This window comes from Akebia trifoliata, chromosome 1 (genome assembly GCF_017979445.1).
Source record: "Akebia trifoliata isolate Shusen 1 chromosome 1, ASM1797944v1, whole genome shotgun sequence".
Lineage (NCBI taxonomy): Eukaryota > Viridiplantae > Streptophyta > Magnoliopsida > Ranunculales > Lardizabalaceae > Akebia > Akebia trifoliata.
In genome coordinates this window covers 29,035,342-29,059,064 of record NC_141375.1, presented here as the reverse complement: position 1 = coordinate 29,059,064, position 23,723 = coordinate 29,035,342, and the positions used below count along the sequence as shown (strand labels likewise).

Below are 23,723 nucleotides of genomic sequence, written 5' to 3'. Positions count from 1 at the left end.
CGCTTTAGACTAGTCCTCATTATGCTGTTCGACTATCAACCTGCACTGTCTTCATTCGCGGGGCCATTTTAGAGAACAGAGATCTCTTCGTTCTCCATATAAAGTGGAAAAGCAACTCGAGATTTGGGATCTCTCTCTAAATCGATTTCCTATGCACTAGACGTGTAGAATTTGAGCTCTGTTTCTCTTCCTCCCTCTCTGCGCAACCATGATTTCCAGTAGTAAGATCAAATCAGTCGATTTTTACAGGTCAGATCTAGATTTTCCTCTCAAATTCATCTCTGTTTTCTAATATTTATGTAAAACTGAAACTTGTTCGTTTGGTTTTTGATTAATCTTCTGGAAATGACCTTATGCTTGGTTGTTTAGTTCTTAGATCTGATATATCGAATAATTGGAAATATATAATGGTTAATATTTGCTACTGTTTCTTCTTATCTAGATTTCTCTATTACTTCGATTTGTTGTTGTATTTAGAGTGTTTAATTTTTCTTTTCTAGCACAAAATTTCATTTTAATTTGGACGAATTCTTGTATTCGTAATGTCATTGTTAAATTCGATATGTATGAATTCGTGATATAGTAGTTTTTCTGAATCTTTTTTTTTTTTTTGATTGAGCTCCTTTGGTTTTGGTTTCATTAGCCACCCTTGCATAGATGGTGAATTACAAACATTGGCCAACTTTAATTAAAAAGGACTCGATGGATAGTGTTGTGAGAAGTGTCACAGATTTACTTGATAGTGATATACATTTCGTTTAGGTATCCTAGATTTGTTGGATATGCGGAATCTTACCCTTCTCATTTGTCTGGACTTGTTTATGACTGTTTTTATTTATTAGTGTTGGAAACAAAGTTTCTATGTAGACCTGCAAACACAATGACTGCGTCTTGATGTAATGACCAGTATTCTGATTCTTGCTTCTCATTTCCCATGTGCTCTGTATTCAGGTCTTTTCCCTCCCCAAACTTTTGGGTAATTCAGATGGGATGGGTTACGAAGGTCCCTTGGTTGACCCTAAAAGATAGAATACAAAAAAAAAAAAAATTGTGTTCACAAGCACTGTTGCATTGCCTTATGATGATATATGTTGATAAATCTTGTTGCCAATTGTATGTCGTTGATTAAAATGAAGAATTCCTCACAATTACTGTCTGAGAGAGTTATTGGATGATATGCCCATATATGTAGAAGACGAGGAATCATATGCTCAACTTAGATAGGCCTCAATAGGACTAAGATCAGTTTAGGCTTAGATTGAAACCAGATAAATATTAATCCAAAAATAATCTATTGATCAAATAATCTCCTATTTACCAATAAAGGAGCTCAATGTGAGCTCTATCATGGGCTTGATCATTGGTCATATTCTCAATTGGGCCTTAGAAGGAGCTTTGGCCTCTATGGGCAAAGTGAGTTTGGTCTTAAAAGATTTAGAGGGTCAAATTAGAGGGATTTATCAAGTTGCTCTCAGCCAATTAGGTATGAGCCATATGAGACCTCTTTTGGGCCATGACGAGACAGGGTATCAATGAACCAAAAAGGATAAATTTAGGAAAGAGAAGTGAATAGGGAGAAAGTAGATGGGTTCTATCACTTAAAACTTGCAAGGGTGTGGCCCAAAAGAAGATTAGTCTGATGAAAGGCCTTGCGATAATGGGTATCAGGCTTACCGTCTTGTATGCATTGCCTTTATTTTTTTGTTTAATAATTTTTATATTGTTTTTTTTGACGAGACAAAAAATGAGGCCAGAAATGATGAGGTCATGCAATGATGATCTGGTGTATGTGTGATTGTATTTTCAATGCACCAGGAGAGTGATCTTAATGATCCATGAGATTCTTAGATCTTGAGGATCAGCAAATGTTGGGCCTTTCCATTGATGATGCTTGCAATGAACTTCTAGGATTCAAGATTAACAAATGTTCTTGGGCATGATCGTTATCCTCTTGGTGTGTGGATAACACCAAGATTGGTATCCTTGAACAAAAATAAGGTCAGCTCAGTGGCCTCTTGCAAGGTTGTTCTTCAAGATCAGACGATGTGGACAACATGAAATTTTCAAGCTGTTAACAAGGAATATTGGGAGGTTGATATCTGAAATCTTTGACAGTGGAGGATCTTTTATTGTAGGGAGAAGACATTTTGGGTCAACTGAGAGATGAGCATTCATCGGAGGGATGGAGTGATCAATGAGGTTGTGGTGATATAGATGCAAGATATGAACAAAGACAGTAAAAAGAAAATTATAAATTGCTTGTAGAATTTTTTTGTAAAATAGTAGTATTCACTAATAAAAATTTGCATATAATATTCATTTAGTAGTACAAATGAATTATGATTGGTTCGGTATCTATTTCTTGATATGTTCCAAATATATTAGTGCATCCATAGAAATACCCACACAATCATCCATGTCTTGATTAGTTGGTTACATTAATTATTTATTCATACATGTTCAAAATGGCATACGTAATACACGAATTCGGTACTTAAAAAGTTTCTTCATTTACCAAAATGGTTTCTTTTTTTTTTGAAAGGTATATACCAAAATGGTTTCTTCATCCCAAACATAATTTCCTAGTTCATACAATCACGTCTGAAAACAATTGAGTTGCAAACAGAAAAAAACAATTGAGTTGCCCAATTTCTAGAAGGAAGGGAAGTATAGGAGAAGTCTAAGAGGTTAAAAAAAGGAGAGGTTCCAGTTGATTGGTTATTCACAAAATGCCACAAACAGGGAAGTGGAGGAAAGGGACAACATTCAACTCCTTGGTGGGGTTATGCATATTGGCATCACTATGATGCAAATCAATTCCAGACCAAATCTTGATTAGTCCAATTTCTTCAGAACTAATGTAATCGTTGTTCTGCTGGTTTTGTTGGATTCCTAGTAAACTTTCTCTCTATCTAATACCTATGACCTTGTTTTACTAACCACCTTATTTCTTGGAAACCCAAGTATTAAGCCAGTCTGCACTAAATCTTCTAAAAATTGACCTGCCAGACCCCTGTATATTGGTGGTCTTATTAGGCACTCCATTATTTTATATGTTTATTAAAATAATTTGTTCCTTGTGGGTCATAACTCTATAATTTGACATAAGTTGTATATTTGTGTCTCACACATCCTTTTTTCCTCTACAGGAAAATTCCCAGAGATTTGACAGAAGCCTCACTATCCGGTGCAGGATTATCCATTGTAGCAGCCCTGTCAATGATGTTTTTATTTGGAATGGTATTGTTTCTTTGCTTATATTATATTTGAGATAAGGTTTTTATTTTTATTTTTTATTATATGTTGGAGAACATTCTCTGTTATATTGGACTCAACTTTGATCCAATGGTTTACTGGCATATTACATTGTTTATCCGAGAAACTGAATCCTGTTGTCGTCTCCATTTATTTATCTCTCTCTCTCTCTCTCTCTATATATATATATATATAAACAGGGGTAGATAAACTTTAAATGTAAATATATATATATATTTATATTTATATTTAAAGTTTATCTACCCCTGTTTTTCACCCAAACTTTTCACATTGCTCCCTGGTATTTTTTTTTTTTATGATTATTCAAGATATACGTAATGAGGCTGTTTTTCTTTCCAAGTCATTTGGTTGATTCTTACATGGCTCAAGATGGAGTTGAAACACAAACTAGAATTCATATTGTCGACATCAAAGCTTGGAATGCATAGATGATGGTGGTGATTTCTGGAAGTAAATTATGCTTTCTGTTTTCCAGGAACTGAGTGACTATTTGACTGTGACTACATCTACATCTGTTGTAGTCGATAAGAGTTTGGATGGGGAGTTCTTACGAATTGAATTAAATATCAGGTACAGCTATATGGAATCAGTGACATCTGATGATTTTTGTTTCTTCTAGCATGTGAAGATTGAAACCTTTCAGTTGTGATCTCTTTTTATCTGCTGTCATCAGTATCATCATCTACATCATTATGTATTTTACTGTGCGTCATGTGTGTTTTATATTTTCTGGCTTGCAACACTAGAAGCTTTGATTTTACATATGGATGTCTTATGTGACTATGCCTGTGTAGATTTTACTTCTAACATTAAATTAATTAATCTTAGTTCCCTCATGTTGGCGATGATTCATCTTCTATTCGTTATTCTTTTTTATTTATTTTTTTCCTTTTTCCCAAAATACAGATATGCACAGACTCACCTAAACATTATACTAGTATTTTGAAATTAGGGATGTTTAAATCACGATGAATTGGATGCAAGATTTAAAGTTTTGGATGCTCTCAAGATCCACCTCGAGATCATTGTAGGGCGAGCCATGATCTAGTTGTGATTTGTGGATCACAATGGATCATGGTAAGGTCATCATGGATGGTCAGATCATTCTGATCGTTCAACACATTATAATGATGCAATCCAGCAAAAAAGTGGTAAAATTTGGAGGATAAATGAATAGTGAATTTCCTAGTATCTGACAATACTGGGAAATAAATGATAGTGACTTTTATTTTTACCATGTTGACCTAGAATTTTCTTTTCACAATACAGTGATTTATATTCTAAGCACCCTAGTTAGCACATCTCCCTGTTCTAGTTCTATATGTTTGATTAGGAACTTGAATAAATTGATCAGATATGAGTTAGTTATTACTGATATGGAAGGCCTAGGTAATATCATATAATGTGGAGCTAATTCTCTATTAGAAGCAGTGCCTTATACATGAGGAAAAAATAACAGAGAATACAGCTGACGTGGCATTCATATTGTTTAAATAGTGGACTTTAAACTTTTTTTTTTTTTTTTGATAAGTAGTATTTCTTTAATAGAAAAGGTGAGGTCGGCCGCGATGACCAACCAAGCTAAGACCTTACAGAGAGGAACTACTCAGTAGAAATACAACAAACCCCATCCCAATTGCAAATAAAATCCTTAAAAAATACACTCCTAAATTCCTTATAAATTTTTGACCAGAAGAAAATAAGACCCAAAATAGACATAATTTTATCCTTGCAATCTTTCGATTTACCCTTAAAAGTATGTCTATTCCTCTCTATCCACACCCCCCAACAAATTGCGAATGGATTAATGCTCCGCAACAACCTCTTTGCACCAAGGAACGAGTTTCAAAGGGAGGGCCAAGAAGTGAATAGATCCCGGATTGCTCTTGGCAAGCAAGTTGATACACCGAAAAACTTGAAAAAATGAACTGAAATATCATGTGTGAACCTGCAATGGATGAGAAGATGATCCAAAGATTCCCCATTACTTAAGCACAACAAACTCACCCTGCACATTCCTCGCCGCATAAAAAAATCTACCGCTTGGATCCTACCTAGTGCCATGGTCTAAGTAAAGAACACTACTTTCCTTGGCACTTTTGGTCCCCAAATAGCAACATGCGGAAAAGAGACCTCTCCATTACCACACAAAGAATGGTAGAAAGACTGCACTAAAACCTTCCTTCCTTGTTCGCCATCCACATTCTCTCATCCGCCATGAGCATCGAAGTTCCATCAATTAATCTCCTGACCTCTTCCGTCTCCCAATCATTGAATGCTCTAGGAAACCCAAAATCCTGAGCCGCCCACTCTCCACCCACAAATCTTCTAAAAGTTGAGATTGGTAACTCTTTTTTCAAAGATATGGAATATAAAGCTGGGAATTCCTCCCTTGAACTTAAAATGGACCCACTTCAAGGTTTGAAGTTCTGTCTATTCATTGTTCTAAAAAGAGTCTTCCAAGTGATGTCACTTGTAAAGTAATAATGTGTGCGGTTTTTCAATCAAATTTTCTGACTTCAACATTTTTCAATATTATTCTGCTACATTAACTGAATTCCTTTATTGTTTTTGTAATCTGACCGACAAATTTTTGGTTGTAGTTTTCCAGCACTCTCATGTGAATTTGCCTCAGTTGACGTGAACGATGTGTTGGGCACCGTAAGTTTTCGTTATCCAGCATATATCATTATAGATGTTTATGAAATAGTGATGAACATATAGTTTTTTTGTTTCTGAATTCTTTGAGCATTTTTAGATGCTCCAAAGGCTTGCAACTGCATACGGAAGTTAAAAAGGGGAAATAGTTGTATAAAAAAAACCTCCACTTTCCTTGCAATATGTCACTGGTACTCATTTCTGGGCAAAAGAGTCCTGGTGTATCCCATTCTCCATGAATGACCTTATTAAGTTGCTAAGAATAACTACAATAGTTTGATGGTCTGACCTCTTATGCATCTACCCATACTAATTAAGTTATTGGATAAATGTATGGTACATGGATAAGTTTTTTTTAACCTTTCGTATGTTCCTTTTGCTTCTAGTAGAAAAGTCCTATGTAACAAGGACAACCATTTAGAAATTTGCTGTGTCAGACACATTAATACACTATTACACCTGGCACATATCCTTGCAAGTAAGGTAGTTTTACCTTTATTTTAATGATCCTATAGAAAATGACTTCTGCAAGAAGGTTGATGTTTTCATCTTCCATACACTAAATATTCAAATTCTTAAAAATAAACACAATTTGGTATGTTAAAACTACTTTTATTATGTATGGTGCGTACCAAGATTTTCTTTTACTTTTCGTATGTTCCTATGTAACAAGGACAACTTTTTAGAAATTTGCTGTGTCACCCACATCTTTGATGTTTTCATCTTTCATATTTTCTTTAGATAAGATATAATATTATAATAATGTAAAAAAATGCGTTAGCATTTTGGGCTGCTCAATGGCACCATGCTAGACACCTTGCACCTGTGTTGGATGCTGTCACTTATGTTCATGTCCTTGTCACATAGAAAAACTTGTAATAGTGGCCATATTAACTGACTGCAAATTTATTTATCGATGTTAATGCAACCTAAAGTGTTTTCCTTTGTTATTACTCTCTTTTGAAATACCTACATGTGTTTTAAGATCTTCAACCACATAAGGAGGTCCATGAATTTGCACATTATATCCTCTATTCCCCAATGGTTACCATATGTAGTTTCTGCTACAATAACCACACATCCTGCATCCATCAATCTAGGAAAAAAAGGACAAAGGGGTATACGACTAAGATTTAGTAAGTACTCCACAAAACTCTCACCTCTCTCTCAGTAATCACTTCATTTTGAAAATTTTATTTTAGATACATCTGCTTGATATATCATTAGTTTCTTTTTGGTTTTCTGACCATCTTTTGAAACTCTTGTTCACTAAAGGTTATCTATGTACTTCAATTTTTTCTATTGAATTCAATGTGAGCCATAACCTGAATCCAAGTTCTTTTGTCTGCAGAACAGGTTGAATATAACGAAAACAATCCGTAAGTTTTCCATAGATCACAATCTAAAACCAACTGGTTCTGAGTTTCATTCCGGACCAGTTCTGAAAGCTATTAAACATGGAGATGAGGTTGATGGAGAATATGGTGAAGGCTCTGTTTCACTAACTGCTGATGGTTTTGACAGATTTGCACATCAGTAAGTTGATTGAGTCTGAGTTTCAAACCTGTGATTGTATAGTATGGATGTCTTCCTTTCTGTGAGCTGAATTCCGTGGAACTGATGCCTCTATTTGATTTGCAATGATAATCTCTTTTGCAGGTATCCAATTTTGGTTGTCAATTTTTTTGCTCCTTGGTGCTCCTGGAGTAATCGCTTGGTAATAGTTCTATGTATTTAGTCTTCATCGTGTGTTAAAAATTTCTCTGCTTTAAGACACTAATATGTTGCTTAACTGGAACAGCTAACCTGTGTTCACATTAGCAAACAAGAACTTTCCCTAGACAAACTTTCCTGTACTGTAGTTGTTTAACTGATAAGTTAATTTCTTTATTCTTTACTTCTTACATGGCTGTTGCTTTGTTTGAAATTTGCTTCATTGTATTTGTTTTTTGGATATATGAAGATGAAAATTTGTTTACACAGCAGAAAGTAAATAAAGGAGGAAAAAATAGCAAATACCATTCAGCACATACAAGATCCCACTTAAACATGAAGTCCAGTCCACTTAAATTTGTTATAGATCACGAGTAGTCATATCCCTCTTTTTTATCTCCCTCATTTTCTTATTTGCTTCAAATCTCAGCACTATTAACCTGATCGTTCAATCTTGTTATCATGTACACTGCTTCTAACACCAATTCCCAACTAATTCAGACCTGTCCATCTTCCTGTGCTGCTCATGTGGTCCCTGACATCCCATGAAACCCCTTATTTTCAGTTCCTAAACCGAAATCTTAGACAAAACCCTTTGTACTGAATCCTCGTCGTCACTCTCCTATCCTGCTACACTCTCCAGTTCTTAATGTCCCAGTCGATCTTTACATACTGGCCCATAACACCTCTAATCTGATTCAAGGAAGGAATTCCAAGGTAAAAAGGTTAACCCTAGAGTTATCCTTACTTACCAGAGAGAAGATCAATTAGTTCCACACCAGTATGCCTTAGTTGGGCTTGCACATGGAATGTCAATAAACCACCTAGACTCTGCTGAAGGTCTTAGTGCCTCAGTTTCGCTCCTGTACACAAATTAAGTATTTGATGTTTAACAGTGACAAGACTTTAACATGAGTTAGATTCCATTTCATGTTTTTGTTTGAAAAGTTGTACTTTTTATGATCTACTTGCAATAATTCGTTGTCTATGATATTTAGTTTTTATCTCAAGGATGTTGAAACACACACAGGTTTAACTGTCTTATGTTCCACATTTTTCATTGGTGTGTGAGGTAGGATCAACCCCTCAACGTAATGGAAGTGGCTCTTTTAGTTAATAGATTGAGCTATTGGCTCAACTTACCTAGTCAATTAAACCTCAACAGGTTTGAATTGATTGTTTTGTATCCAATCACTCATACTCATACGTGCTTAAAAATAATACGTTTCTTAGTAAACCAAATTTCCTTCTAGAAACTATATATATATTTTACATTATACTATTGTGAACATTGATTCTTTTTTTGTTTTTTGTTTTTTCTGGTTTGCCTCAAATTTGTTTCTATGTTTCAGAAACCTTCATGGGAGAAGACAGCTAAAATAATAAGAGAAAGGTATTTCTGATTTCATCTATTATTATTATTATTTGTATCTCAAAAATGAATATGCTAAATTATACACTTCTACTTTATCGATTCACTTGCTTTAATTTGGTGGAATTTTATACGAGACTCTCATGGAATTTCATATTTCAGATATGATCCAGAACTGGATGGGCGTATTCTCCTAGCCAAGGTTGATTGCACTGAAGAGAGTGAATTGTGCAGAAGGTATTCTATAGATCAGTTTGTATTCGTCTGTAACTGAATTAGCTCAGATTTTTATTTTGTGTCTTATTCTGTTGTTAATAAGGAGTGATCTGAAATTTCATCCGTTTTCCCATTCATGCAATGTTTGTGTTTCTCAATTTACTTGCAGTTCTTGAATATATGAAACCAGGCTTTGTGGCCTGTGATTGATCTTTGGGTGGTCTTTTGTCTATCTTCTAAATATCCTTGCAGCATGATATTCTAAACAACACTGGTCTCATGGATATGGATAAAATTGGGACTATCTTAGCGAGTAGGGGGCGGCAACTAAAGAGGTAGCGAGTCCTAGAAGAAAAACCGCAATTGCAGGAATAGGTTCGACTTCATTTTGGTTATGGAAAGTGAAAGTCGTTTCGTTTGGTATGAGATCGCTTCACACCTCGCGGTGCTTACACCTAGGAGCATTACTTCGAACCAACAAGAAATAAATTTGGAGTACTAACCAAAGGAGTGGCACTTGAAACGTAGAAAGACCAAAACCCCAGCATCTTACTGAACGAGATTCTCATTCTCTTTTCCAAGCTTGGTTATTGAACCTATGCTCTGCTTGGACCAAGGAACAACCAAGCATGAGGAATATCAGAGAGATATGGGATAAAACTTTTGTTAATGGGTAGCGGAGAGGACTATACCCTGAAGATAAAGTCATTCATCTTCCCTCCATACGTTCAGATCATTCTCCCATCCTCTTCCAAATTTGTGCTGACCTTGAGAACATTACCATTTTTTTTTATTGGTAAAAGAATTTATTGATGAAACCGAAAAAAGAAAAGTATATAGGTGGCTGAGGTAGCTGCCAGAGAAGAAAAATCTCAATATGCTTACCTGACTCTATTTTATATAATATTTTGGATTAAGATATTATCCGAACGGATGCAGTACTATCCAAAAACCAGTCAAATATAAAAATTTATCTGAATCTGATGTACGAAATTTTCAGATAATATCCAGTTTTTTGAATGTGAATCAAATTCGGGTTGGATTTTCGACTATCCACTGACATTTTTATTCTTTATGACACCCCTAATTTTTAGACATTTTTATTTGACCCGAACTTGTTAGGGCCGGGTTAGGGCTTAGTTAACTTAGGCCCAATAGGGGTATATGGCTTATCTAAGATAGAGTCTGCCTCTTTAAGATGGGTTAGGGTTCACCCAGGCCTGGCTTGAACCTGCCCATGGATAGCTCTATTTGGAGCAATCGATCTATTTGTAAAATCAGCACAGTCATTAGGGCACTATCTGAAATTTGTCTCCCTTTGATGAAAGCCCTTGATGAGGATCAATTATCAAGCTGATGAATTCTTTCTACCTGCATGCCAACAACTAGGACAAAAAATTTTATAGTGACCCAACCAAGCTAATTGGCCTTGAATCTCTGATATGTGTCATACGAGCCATTAGCGTGGCTGGCTTATTGCTTGTTTTTAACCACTGCAAAGAATCTTTTTTTGTGCATTAGTGGGAAAACTATTATGTGATAACTATTAGTGGTCAGAAATAAACTTGGGACGTAGGCTGATACTTGTGTGCCATTTGAGAATGGAATATTGTGACCTGAAAGAAACATAAAATCATTCTCTCATATGATATTCTTTAGAGTAAGGCTAGCCTGGCTTACTAAGATTTCAAATCTTACTAAGGGTCATTGGGCCCAAACGGATTATCACATTGGACATCCAACATCACAACCCTCTAGATTTCACAGAAAAATTCAAATTAAAAAAAAAAAAAGAACCTTTTGGGGTTTGATCCAAGGCATTGAAAATGGATGGCCACCGAACTCCCAAATTTGAAATTAAAATTCAATGGTGGGGTCAGTAAACTTTCCTTAGCGAGGAAAGTTTGTTTATTCTTTATTACTAAAAGAATCTAAAATTATTTCTTCCTGCATATGTCTAGAGATTGAAATATTGTGAACCTTTTTCATAATGGTTTCTGTTTACTTTGACTTTTTTGGCCCTTTCCTCAAACAATATGTTTGCATTTGTCTCTCTTCTTGTTTGTGGAGGTTAACATGAATTTATGATGGATGTGCAGGAATCATATCCAGGGGTATCCCTCCATTCGGATTTTTCGTAAAGGAAGTGATGTCAGGTAAATAGCACTTTCTCTTTCTTGAAAATTTTGTTCTTTTTCCTGCACTTCTCTTTACCACTTTAATAATTTAAAGGCCATTGGATTGTCTATGTAAACAGTAGAACATTTTGTAGTAATGTCATGCACATGTTCATACTGTATAAAATGTTCATATTATATAACGACTTGTCAAAAGAAAAGTTCATATTGATATCATATAAAATTTAGATTATCTACGATAAATCTCAAATTACCTATCAGAAAAGAGTTTTCATTCTTTAAATTTCTTGTTGTTTGGTATTTGCTCCCTACTGACCTTGGTTCTCATTTAGAATCAGAAGAACTTAAGTAATTTTCATTCTTTTATGGCCTGTCCCCACATCACTATCTATGTTTACTGGATTGCAACTTAGAAATGGAGAAAGAGAGTATGTTTGTATCACCTGACATGCATGTGCCTGCAGGCTGTGAATGGTTCATTAAAAAGGAAAAAAGAAAGAAATGAAAAAAAAGAAAAAAAATACTGACCTAGTACCTGTTCCCTTGTTTCTTTAAAATTTTAGAAAATCATTCTCCTAGCTGGAGGTATTCAATCTTTCCTCTATATCATGAAAGAAATTTCCCTGTATATAGTCATGATTCATTTATATCTGCTATGGTGATTTATAAAACTAACTGATGATTAAATTAAGGTTTTAAATCCCAAGGAGAAATCTATTTGATGGAGCATCCTAGCGTGATTCTAATTGACCTTAGTGCTGGCAGCACTGTCAGAAGCAGTTATTGCAACTTGGAAGTAGTACAAATGTCAGAAGTAGTTTGTGGAAATGATTTAGAAGTGGTGGAGTGAGCTATGTTCTTCTGGTAAACCAGGTGTCATTTTTCGTTTAAAAACAAAAGCGATTAAGGACAAGCTGAAGCTTTGGAATTCAGAGACATTTGGCAAAGTAGAGTTGAGGAAAGGTTATATTCTCAAGTAGCTGAAGGCAATTGACAGGAAGGAAGACGTGAGCCCCTTGTCAGTTGAGAAAAGGGCTTCAGGAGTCAACCTTAGAGCCCAATTTCAAAGTGCGACTCTAATGGAAGAAGTTAGCTGGAAGCAAAAATCATGAATCAAGAGTCCAACTAAGGCAAGGAGACCCAGTATCCCCCTTCCTGTTCCTCATTATGGGAGGCTCTTGAAAGGATGGTGTCTAAGGCAGTGGTGAATAAGGATGTCTCTGGCTTTGTGGTTAAGGGAGGGGTCCAATAGTTTCATATTTTTAGTTTGTCGGACGATACTTTGACCCAGTATCCTTATGAATTTTTCTAAAAGAAAGGTGTTTGTAGTTGGGAATGTGGACAACATTGAGGTGCTTGGGGTGACTTTAGGATGTCAATTTGGGGTTTTCTCTTCATACCTAGGGTTGTCATTGGGTGCCCCATGTAATAGTAAAGACATTTGGGACCCGATTTTGGAAAGGGTGAGTAGGAGATTGTTATTGTGGAAAGCTCGATACTTGTCAAAAGGGGGTAAGTTGACCCCAATTAAAAGCACCTTGTCTAGCTTTCTGATTTACTTCTTCTCATTGTTCTTGATCCCCAGGAGCGTAGAGGTTAAATTAAAGAAGTTGTTCAGGGGATTAGGAACGTTGAAGTTAATTAAACTTATAAAAAAAAGAAGGGATTTGGAAATTTTAATGCATTTGCAAGCCTAAAAAGAATGATTGTTTTGGATTTGGTAACCTTAGATAGATGAATCAGGATTTATTAAGAAAGTGGTTGTGGAGGTTTGGGTATGATACCTTTAGCTTATAGAGGAGGGTGATTGTGGCTAACTTTGGTGAGAAATCATTCGGTTGGGAGAGTCGTCGTGTGCGCTTTTCCTTTCAGAAGGTTCACTCTTTCTTTCAAGACTAGGTAAGGTTTAGGGTTGGCAGTGGCTCCATTATTTTGTTTTTGGAAAGATCGTTGGTGCTGTCCCTTCTCTCTTAATGACCAATTCCCAAGTTTGTTTAAAAAAAGGGGTCCCAATTCCTGATTTCTTGGCCCAGTAAAGTCAAGGGTGGTGTGGGATTTTGACTTTATGAGAGCGCCTTCAAAGAATGGGAGTTGGAGTCCATTTCAAAATTAGCCAGCATGTCAGACTCAATGGTCATCAACCTGGAGGGTGGGGACACTAGAGTTTGGGTGCTTGAGAAGAAGGGATTATTTTCGGTTTGTTCGTTTTACCATTCCTTGTCTATCAACCTGATGTAGGATAGCGATGGGAGACAAGAAAATTTGGGGTTCAGAGAATTATGTTTAGGACTTTGGGTAAGGATTAAGGATTTGAGATTGGTTTTACGATTCGGGTTAGGATAGGGTAAATCCAAAAGTAAATTTTTTTTTTACCGCAATTATGACGGGATAGATGAAAAGGGTTAAAGGTTAAGGGTTTATAGGGTAAGGGATTAAAGGTTAAAGTTTATAGGGTAATGATTAAAGGTTGAGGTTTTTAGGTTTCAAGAATCAAGAAAGGGGTTTTAAGAATCAAGAAAATGATTTAATAACAAAGAACTAAAAGAACATCAAGAAAAATAAAAGAATAAAAAAGAAAAATAAAGATCAGAAGAAAAAAGAGAGAAATTGATAGAAAGATAGAACCTTGGAATCACACCAAGGGTTTCTTGAAATTACACCAAGAATGGTGGAGAACTCACTTCACTCAATGAAAGAAACACATTCTTTCTTCATCAAAATCTTTATTTATATTCATAAAAAACCCCTAATACAATTTATATAAAGAAAATAAATCAAGAATCCTAGTCAAAGTAAAATATCAAATAAATAAACTACTTTTCGTAACTTTCTCTCTCTTAATTTTCCAACCACCTTAATAAACTTAAATAAAAAACAAACTAAAGTTACTAAACTGTCCCTAAATATTATACTAAGACCATGAGTCAATAAAACATGAAAATAAGCCCAAAAAACATAAAATTAAAGCCAAAAAACATAAATCTAAATAAAAATTAAAATCTACTCTTCAAGATTTGATGTCCCCATCATATATTTCGAGAGCTTTCTAGCAGTAGAGGGTGGGGTCCTTCAGTCCTGTCCAAGATCTCTCTCTTCATCTGGGCGGCGGTTAAAGGGGAACTTCTTGCTATGAATAATGTGCTAAGGGGGAATTATCTCGGAAAATTTCTGTAGTATGTGCAAAAAGGATGGGGAAAATTCTGCATTGTGTGCTGGCCTCGAGAGTTTGGTCTCATTTTCTTGGTTTGTTTGGTGTATTGGGGTGCATTCCGAAGACCATTTGGGTGGTTTTTGAGAGCTGGCCCCCAATGGGAAATGGCTTTTTAGCATTCGAGAGGTAATTGTCAAACATCATCCCTTTTGTTGTGCATTGGGGTGTGTGGAAGGAAAGGAACGTGAGGTTGTTTGAGGTTAAGGAGAGCTCGTGTTTTGAGATCATCATGGATTCTTTGGGCTCTTATTTTATTGGTGCTTGATCTTCAATGACCCTTCCTTTTTTTTTTTTTTTCTCCTTCTTTTGCTTATACTTTTCATTTCGGGGATGGTCATCCCAAGTCCCCAACCATGGCCTTTTTCAATAAATTTTCTTTATTTGTAAGAAAAAATCCCAAGTTAGAAGGATGCTTGGACACAATTGTATATAATTACTAGTCTTATGGGATACAATAGTATGTAAACCATAGAATCAAACCTAGGTGGATAAAGTGGAGGAGATTTCCTTGCCTTGATGTGACTATCATTCATCTATCTCAAAAGAAGAGAGAATATAAATGCACTTACATATATTTAAAAAGATGTAGACTGAGAGTATGTTGTTGATATTTTCTAGATTCTTAATGGGTCTTCTCATTTAGTTTTCGGTGGGATCATCGTGATGTTTTAACTGTTATCCTTTTAATTTGATTTGATTTAGTAGTCACAAGTGTGAAGGTCCTTCATAATGCATTTCTGTTCTTGACTTAGTTCTCTGGTTTTATTATTCAATAACTGGCCGTCTTAATAGTTTCTGTCTGTCCAACACAGGGATGTTCATGGACACCACGATCATGAATCCTACTATGGAGATCGAGATACAGATAGCCTAGTTGCGGTATGCATACATCTTTTGTTTGATTAGCAGTACTCCGTATTCTGTTCCAAGTGTTGGATTGTTTTCTGCACAGGTTCAATCCATAGACTACAGTTACTGGAGACTGTAGAAAAATATATATACATGTGATATTTCAAAACCAGTAACTAATAATAAGCTCTGGGGTAGCATAATCATCTTCTTTTGGACTGTACCACTGCTTGATCTAAATTCTCAATTGCAGACAATGGAAGCTTTGGTTGCACCTGTTCCAATGGAGTCTCATAACCTTGCCTTGGAGAACAAATCTGACAATATAACAGAAAATGCTAAGAGGCCTGCACCACTGTCAGGAGGGTGTAGAATAGAAGGTTTTGTGCGAGTTAAGAAGGTAAAAAACTTGTTTTATTTATAGATTGTAGGTCACAATGTGTGATGAAGTTAAAAAGTAATGTTCTCCCGTAACAATATGATTATAACTAGTCTAATTTCACCTTTCATTTATTTATATAGGATTTTATTGATAAATTATCTTTTTGAATCCTGTGATATATTTTCCTTCATCCCAGCAACCCGTTATCATTTGAACTGTTTGGAAAGTGGCTGCAAATGTTCTAAATATTTACATGGATGAGAATTTTAGGATCTCAGTTTGAACTGCCCTTGTATGGTATGGTGCAGGTTCCAGGCAATCTTGTCATCTCAGCCCACTCAGGAGCCCACTCTTTTGACGCTTCTCAAGTGAATGTGTCTCATGTCATTTCCCATCTTTCATTCGGTAAGAAGATTCCCCAGAGGTTGTTGGCTGAAGTGAAGCGAGTGACACCATATCTTGGTGGAAGCATTGATCGGTTGAATGGTCGGGAATACATTAATCACCATGGTGATGCAAATGCAAATGTTACCGTAAGTTTAGGGACCTTATCTCTCTTGATCCATGCTTGCTTTCCTGGGATGTGGTTGATAGACTCTTTATACTTTGGGAATGGTAAGTTGTCTCTTGAGTGGAAGATGAAAAGAAGCTTATTTTATTTCCCTCCCCAAGCTTTTCATGTCACTGGAAGTCACGTGCAGGATGGTTGGAACCATCATGGCATGGCAGATACAACCTAGAAGATCCTTCCAGAACAGAAACAAACTATTCTGGATGAGCCTTACCATCTGCTCCATCCCATTCTTTTGGTTCGTCATGCAAAAGTGTGATGAACGATCCAGAGAAATGTTGTAGGTAGATCAATTGTTAGACTCAAAAGATTCATTGAATCTATGACATGTACAGTATAACTAGGGAGCAGGGGCTTCTTCCAATCCTCCTATCCTGATGTAAGGAGTCTAGGAAATTGAAATAGATACTCCTTCAGAAGTTGCCACCTCTGTGAGGTGGTAAAGACTGTGTGGTAATACCACAGACCTGGGATCAAAACCCCGCTTTGATATTTTAATCAATTAGAAAAAAAAGAAGTAAAGAAGGGACTCATTGAATTTTCTTGAGTGCCATTATGGAAAGAATAGGTTTCATTATGAAAACCATTGAATTAATTTTAGAGTTCTCATTCTTTTGATGTTCTTATGGTGGTCCCTCGGTTTTTCTTTTCTGAAGCTATGAATGAGGCATAAATTTGCAAACTATTTGGTAAACGTTTTGAATCCTTTTTCATGCAGAAACCTCTCTAATCAAAGACTTGGTGGACTTATACCTTCATAGCATGTAACTGAGTCCTTGTCTGAATTCTAGGGTAGCCTTCTAGTTGGAGTCAATTTTAAAAGCTTTTGTGGGGTAAATATTGACATAAGTAAAGAGAAGAAAGACAAGAAAAAAAGAGAGTACCAACTAGGGCACTTTTGTTTAATAATACCCTAGAAATTTGTTGGCCAGGTTCTTGATGTCATTTAGATGCTTACAGCCACACTCTATTGAAACAGTTAAAGGCCCTTGGGATTGAGAAATGCTCAAGTCATTTTCTTCCTAGTGGTGTCATCTGGAATTTCTTTGGTATGTGACCATTATTTTGATGTTTCAGGCCTTTAAGTGGATCTAAGACACAGTTTTAGACAGAATTGAATGGCGAAACAGGATACATTCAGCCAACCCTTTTTTTTTTTTTTTTTTGGAAGAAGAAAGATTTGATGAGATAATATATGACCGAATAAGATCAGTAATTTGACTCACAACTTTCTGTACTTGAATTCACAGATTGAGCACTACCTTCAAATAGTGAAGACTGAAGTAATTTCCAGAAGATCTAGCTGGGAACATAAATCAGTTGAGGAGTACGAGTACACAGCCCACAGTAGTTTGGTCCAGAGTGTACATATTCCTGCTGTTAAATTTCATTTTGAGCTCTCTCCTATGCAGGTTAGCATCTATACATTCAGCATTTCATGGGTTGGAGAAGTGTGTTTTTTTTTTTTTTTTCTATCCATTTTTTTTAACTCCTTTTATTCTGAAATCAGGTCCTAGTGACAGAAAATTCAAGGTCCTTCTCTCACTTCATCACAAATGTCTGCGCTATTATTGGGGGTGTTTTCACGGTTGGCACATTCTCTAATCTTGTCTGTTCTAGTTAGTTATGGTTTATAAGTAATGGTTCTGAATATTTCTTCTTCCTGTGGATTTCAGGTTGCTGGGATATTGGACTCAGTGCTGCACAACACGATGAGATTAATGAAGAAAGTTGAATTGGGCAAAAACTTTTGATAGAATAGTAAATTTAATGTAAGAAGAATATTAATTTTTTTTTTTTAAACCAAAACGAAAAAGGGGAAAATCTCAAATTTCTCTCATCCCTGTACTTAGGGTGATGTTTCTTCTGAGATTATTGTAGCACCCCTCTCATTTTTTAGGCCGACCAATGAATGATCAGGAATTTAATTGAAACCAAACTCCAGTTGGTACAGGAATGATTTAATGGAGTCTGATCTCAATAATGAAGGAATTTAGTTCAAGGAAACAATGCTATATGGCTAAAGGCCAATGCTTACTACATTTTGACAAGCTCCAGATGTGTTGATGTGGGCAGTGGACCTTTGGTTTAGGGTATTATTCTATTTATAGCTATATTGTTACTCATTATTGGTGGGTTTAGAAGGTAAGACAAGAATCAGAATGAGCATTCCTGAAGCATTGAAGACTTTGGAAACCAAAGTATTTTAAGAAATCCTCATCATTGGGATTATGCTCCTCCATATATAAAAATCATGTAAGAAATCCCCCAAGGTTTAAAATCTTCTTTCAATGTAATATTTTGGTAAGGAGAAGAATTGAAATGGTTTTGATTGAAACATTTGGAAATATTTAGAACGTTCCAAGAATATGAAATGTAATATTTTTTATTAGGAGAAAAATTAAAATGGTTTTGATCAAAACTTTTGAAATATTTAAAAACATTATGAGAATTTTTTTTTAATATGTTGGGGTACATGTTTGATTTTGATTTCAGTCAAAATCAAAAGGTTTTGTCGCAACATTTGAAATGGTAAGGCCACCTTGCATGGACCTGGTGTGTGCTTCTGCCCAGAAAGCAGAGCTAAGGAGGATCCCCATAGATTATTATTATCTATTAAATCAAAATGGAAAGATCTAATAAACTGATTAGAATAAAGGCAAAGAGAAGAGCCAGAGAATCACACCACGAATAATACCACACTTATTCATTAACTGTATTGTTATATCTACATCCAAGAATACATCAACCGAAGTAATAAATGTGATTGCCAAAGCTTATTATCCAACAAATGTAACAAACCAAGCCATCATTTAACCTCACTAAATCCTCTGAGGTGAAGATGGGGAAAAAAAAATTATATTTAAATTCTCATGCAAGCCTTGGTAATAACTCATGCAAGTTAAAGGACTAAGGTAATTGAAGAACCAACAAGAGCTCCAACAGAAGTGATGAAGCTCACAAACATGAAAGATGCTCCATTTGGAGATGGTGGTGGTGAAGGAGACTCCTCACCAGAAGGAGCTGGTGATGGGACGATCTCAATAGCGCCGAAAGGAGGAGGAGACTCCATCCCAATAGGAGCTGGAGATGGGATGATATCATGTGAACCTGAAGGTGGAGGAGACGCCAAACTTGTCTGGTTTGAATTCGAAGACTGGTTGCTTCTGTCTGCCAAGACTATAACAACCATTTTCTGGTTTTTGAGACAGTTCTCTTTGTTTCCACTAATAAAGTAATGAGGACCAGATTGTTTGAACTTAATTGAAGTCTTTCCATCCTTGAAAACTTGAATGGGTGCTTCTGTCTTGCAGTTGGTGTAGTCTTCCTTGTTTACTTGAAGTACCGAATCTTTGTCTGGCTGGTAGACGAACACTGCGAACATAAATAAAAGATTCAACCAAAATGTGATTATTTAAAGATAACTAAAGTCTAATTCAGAATAAAAGATCGGTTAAAAATATTCAATTAATGGACATAATTATTGGTTATAACCAATGTTGAAACAAGAAAATGTAATGGTAATTAGTATGGTTAGACCTAACAGACGGTTAGGATTGTTCCAATGGCTGTCCCATCCAACAAGTTGGCTATGATCCATATTTTTGAACATATGTGCTATATAAGCATTGATCAAATTTGGTTAAAAATGATGTTGATTATGATGTAATTAGGTTATCAACTTACATAGAGAGTCTCCGATTTGAAATCGATTCGATTCTGCCCATTGGTTGTAGCTGAGTGCATTAGAGTCACTTGGAACAGCCCACCCCTTTGAGCCTCCAACTTTGAATTCAGTTGCACCAACTCTTTGCATCAGCAATACAAGACTGAAAAACACCAAGACATGTAATGCCTTGTTATGTTGTTGTGAGCTTAAGATGGTGTAGGCCATTTGAGTAGAACAAATGGGTGTTGTGATCAGAAAATGGGATGTTTCTAGTATACAGAGGATTTCAGGTTGGTTGAAGTTGAAGAGGTGACATGAAGAGGACCATGTTTGAGGTTTTTGTAGGCCTCTCTACATGAACTTTAAAATTTGTGATAGTGAAGCTTTTATTTCTTTTTGTTATTCTTCCTTCTTTCCTTAGTTTCTAGCGCAAAGTATATAGCCATTTCATGAAGTCGGCTGGGGTTGTTCTGGTGTGCTTTTGCATCTACTTTCAATCTTTTTCAATTACAAGTCTTTGAGATACTTTTCTTGGACATGTTAATAATATTCATGCCTTGTGCATCAGGTCAGATAAATGGAGATTGAATCTGATAAACCAAAAAACCCGACCAAAATGAATCAGGGCTTTGGTACTACAAATTCGGGTTTATTGGGTATTGTGAACGACAAACTAAAATGAAACCACGAAAGTAATAATAAAAAAAAGAGAAAAAAAGAAGAAGAAAGGAAAACACAATAAAATCTACATGATTCTCCACAGATGAGATGAAAGCGATTGATGAACATTTTAGAAAGATTTCACAAGGGATCTCCCAAGACTTCTCTCAACACGAAATATCAAAATTGCCCTGCCTGCACCACCCAATTTAGGTATGAGATGTGAAAAATAACAAAACAACTAAGAGGACAAAAACTGCACAAAACCCAAGGATTAATGTGGTTTGGCAGTGTGCCTACTTTCAAAAATTAGATCAAGAACAATCACTATTTTTTGTGTGTAAGTTTTATAGTCTTAGATATCTCTATTTATAAAATCCGGAGTTGCTAAAATGTGTCTCTCCCTAAAATTAGAAAATTCTTAGGCAAATTTACCAAAACATGCACCACATTTCGATTATTTACCAAAGCGGTAAACTGTAGCAATTAATTCCGAAAACGGTAATTTACCATTTTCAAAATTGATATTTTTTATCAAAACGGTAAAAACAGTAAAATAGAATTTTTTTTTATTTATCGAAAATACCCTTTTTTATTTTTCGACTAAAATTATGAAAAAATCCTCTCCTCTTTCATATTTCTATTTAGTGTTGGGAAGATTAAAAAGAAAAGAAAGATTTAGTTGGATTTTAATTTATTTCTAAGGTTAAAATGGTAAATACATATGTAAAACAAAAAAGGGTATTTTCGGTAAAAAAAATTTACATTTTACTGTTTTTTCCGTTTTGGTAAAAAATATTAATTTCAAAAATGGTAAAATTACCGTTTTCAAAATTAAATGCTACAATTTACCGTTTTGATAATTAATTTTGAAAACTGTACCGTTTTGATAAATTATTCAACATAAATGCCTTTTTCATAATCCTACAAAACTCGGGGCAGGGGCTCTGCACCCTTGCAACTAAGCATACCGCTAACAAAATACAAGACATTTACACAACACAAGTGTGTGGTACTTTTCCTGGTGACTAATCAATAATAGGTTCAATAAATATATCACACCAGATATATTATGTGTATAAGGCTTACCAAATGCAACTCGATGATTTATCGGGTCGTATGGAATTATGGATCAGGATTTGATTAACAGGATACACATTTATTTGCTTGATAAAACTACTCAAATAACTGTTACCAGTACACATACAAGTGGGTGAATGGATCAGTAACAAAATGATGATTTTGACAGGAACAATTTCCCATTCAAATGCCTATAATTTACATTAACTCATGAAAAATTTAATAAAAATACAAATTCTCACAACTTAATATATGATTTGCATATAGAATCCACCGTCCGAGATTGAACAAACACAGAGATGTCACAAATACAATGAGCATTTGCATGCATCTTCAAGATCTTAAACACGCTTACTTTTCCATGCAAGGTAGTCAACGATGTAAAATTCAAAATCCCCGAATCATAATCATCCCAAAAATAATGATTCGATGTCAACTTATCACCAATAATTTCTATAGTAGCGCTAATATTGTGCTTCCGACGAGCGGGTATCATGTTGCCCTCAATAGGAGTTTCCACTACGACCTCCCCACGGTATTTAATATAAGCCTTAGTGTCCACATACTTGAAGCTTCCATAATTTCGATTGTTAACTGTAACCACAAGTGCTAATGACGCATTTAGCTTTAGAGCAGGGAAAATTTCGACTTTTATTTCTTTGAGGATAATTGGTTGTGCAATGACTTTGGGTTGTTTAGGCTTTAAGATGGTGAGGAGCATAACTACCAAAACTATTAAGAAAATAACCAATACAAGTGCAGTAACTGCACAACAAATTTTGAGGCCTGTGTGAGATTTTTTACCAGTTGACACCATCTTGGGTTGTTGGGAATGTAGTTATTTTAGGATTGAGAGTAGAATTCTCAGAATTTCTTAACAAGTAAATAGGCCGACCGCACCACTGGGTGCAAGATCAAGTCACAATTCTAGAATCTGATTGAACCCGGAGCGACTTGATCGAGCTACATAACCAGGTTGTTGTTGAAGATGAAGAATAAAGTGGACCTGGGGATTGTTTGTAGGTGAATTATGGTTTTAGGATGGATCATATAACATTGTATTAAGGGGAATGGTTTGTGTTATTGGACGCTTAAAGGTATCTATTTTGATTCAGGATTTTGTGGATGTAGTGTTTGTTTGTTTGAGCCTAGGGGATGGTTTAACCGAAGTCATTATAATTCCTTATTTTGTCTTACATATGTATAGACCAATTTATTTCTTTTTTTTTTCCCCTTCCATAACAGTCTCAGCCGCTGACATGTGTGGGCTTGTGTTATATGCCTCTGACGTTTATATATGATTTTCTTCTTTATTTATTAACTAGAGTTTAAGAGGGGTATTATTAAAGAAAGGGGGAAAAGAGGAAAGGCGATAAAAAATATTTTTGAAAAGGGTGATAAAAATGATTTTTTTGAAAACGGAATAAAAATGAAAGACAATAAAAATGGAGTGTACTAGAAAAATCGGAGAAGAGAGAAGAATTCTTGTGATATTTTCTTTGTGAGGGTACAAAGATTGAGACAAAAAAGTGAATCCATCATTGTATTTTGTTATATAGATTTATCTTTTTTTTTATATTCGAAAACCTCATTTTAACAGTTTGAAGATGGCATTTTCTAAGAGAAACATTAAGGGTTATATGGGCTTATGGCTAGAGGTTGATGACAAGGGCTTTTTGGTCATTTCTTCTTGTTTCTAAGACAAAACCCTAGTAAGGGGGGCATCTTCTCAGTTTAAAAACAAAGGGCTATTTCTTATACTAACCAAAATGTGGAGGGTCATGTCTAAATTTTAACACCATGTTTTTAAGATTTGGTTGAATCTAAGTTGAATCGGTGAGTAAAAAAGAACGGACTTGGAGAGACTTCTTTGCAGTTTTGACTTGGCCAAAAACAAGTTCAAAATTGGTTAATTTTTTGAAATCCT

At 35.4% G+C, this 23,723-nt stretch overlaps 3 protein-coding genes across 3 annotated transcripts; 1 reads left to right on the top strand and 2 right to left on the bottom strand.

Annotated features, from left to right (window-relative positions):
• The first annotated feature begins 33 nt into the window (after positions 1-33).
• Positions 34-18,370, top strand: LOC147411530 (protein disulfide isomerase-like 5-4). Its single transcript, XM_086449526.1, has 15 exons — positions 34-249; positions 3,150-3,240; positions 3,752-3,846; positions 5,880-5,937; positions 7,286-7,470; positions 7,594-7,651; positions 9,000-9,040; positions 9,182-9,256; positions 11,335-11,391; positions 15,397-15,463; positions 15,687-15,833; positions 16,124-16,348; positions 17,637-17,798; positions 17,897-17,974; positions 18,063-18,370. The coding sequence occupies exons 1-15, from the start codon at positions 209-211 to the stop codon at positions 18,138-18,140; spliced, it is 1,458 nt and encodes a 485-aa protein (XP_086305652.1). The 5' UTR covers positions 34-208; the 3' UTR covers positions 18,141-18,370.
• Positions 18,371-19,066: 696 nt separating this feature from the next.
• Positions 19,067-20,454, bottom strand: LOC147411529 (early nodulin-like protein 9). The gene is made up of 2 exons (XM_086449536.1): positions 20,074-20,454; positions 19,067-19,761 (listed from the first exon to the last, which is right to left on the bottom strand). Exons 1-2 carry the CDS (start codon positions 20,279-20,281, stop codon positions 19,289-19,291), a joined length of 681 nt encoding a protein of 226 aa, XP_086305662.1. The 5' UTR covers positions 20,282-20,454; the 3' UTR covers positions 19,067-19,288.
• A 1,580-nt stretch (positions 20,455-22,034) lies between these two features.
• LOC147411528 (uncharacterized) lies at positions 22,035-22,613 on the bottom strand. Its single transcript, XM_086432239.1, has one exon. It carries the CDS (start codon positions 22,611-22,613, stop codon positions 22,035-22,037), a length of 579 nt encoding a protein of 192 aa, XP_086288365.1.
• Positions 22,614-23,723: the final 1,110 nt, after the last annotated feature.

Bases quoted from the DNA above. Each gene is read 5' to 3' on its own strand.
- LOC147411529 (XM_086449536.1), bottom strand. From the start codon at position 20,281: ATGGCCTACACCATCTTAAGCTCACAACAACATAACAAGGCATTACAT. The intron at 19,762-20,073 runs GTAAGTTGATAA...TTATGTTCGCAG, and splicing joins TCAAATCGGAGACTCTCTAT to TGTTCGTCTACCAGCCAGAC.
- LOC147411530 (XM_086449526.1), top strand. From the start codon at position 209: ATGATTTCCAGTAGTAAGATCAAATCAGTCGATTTTTACAG. The intron at 9,257-11,334 runs GTATTCTATAGA...ATGGATGTGCAG, and splicing joins GAGAGTGAATTGTGCAGAAG to GAATCATATCCAGGGGTATC. The intron at 15,834-16,123 runs GTAAAAAACTTG...GGTATGGTGCAG, and splicing joins GTTTTGTGCGAGTTAAGAAG to GTTCCAGGCAATCTTGTCAT.
- LOC147411528 (XM_086432239.1), bottom strand. From the start codon at position 22,613: ATGGTGTCAACTGGTAAAAAATCTCACACAGGCCTCAAAATTTGTTGT.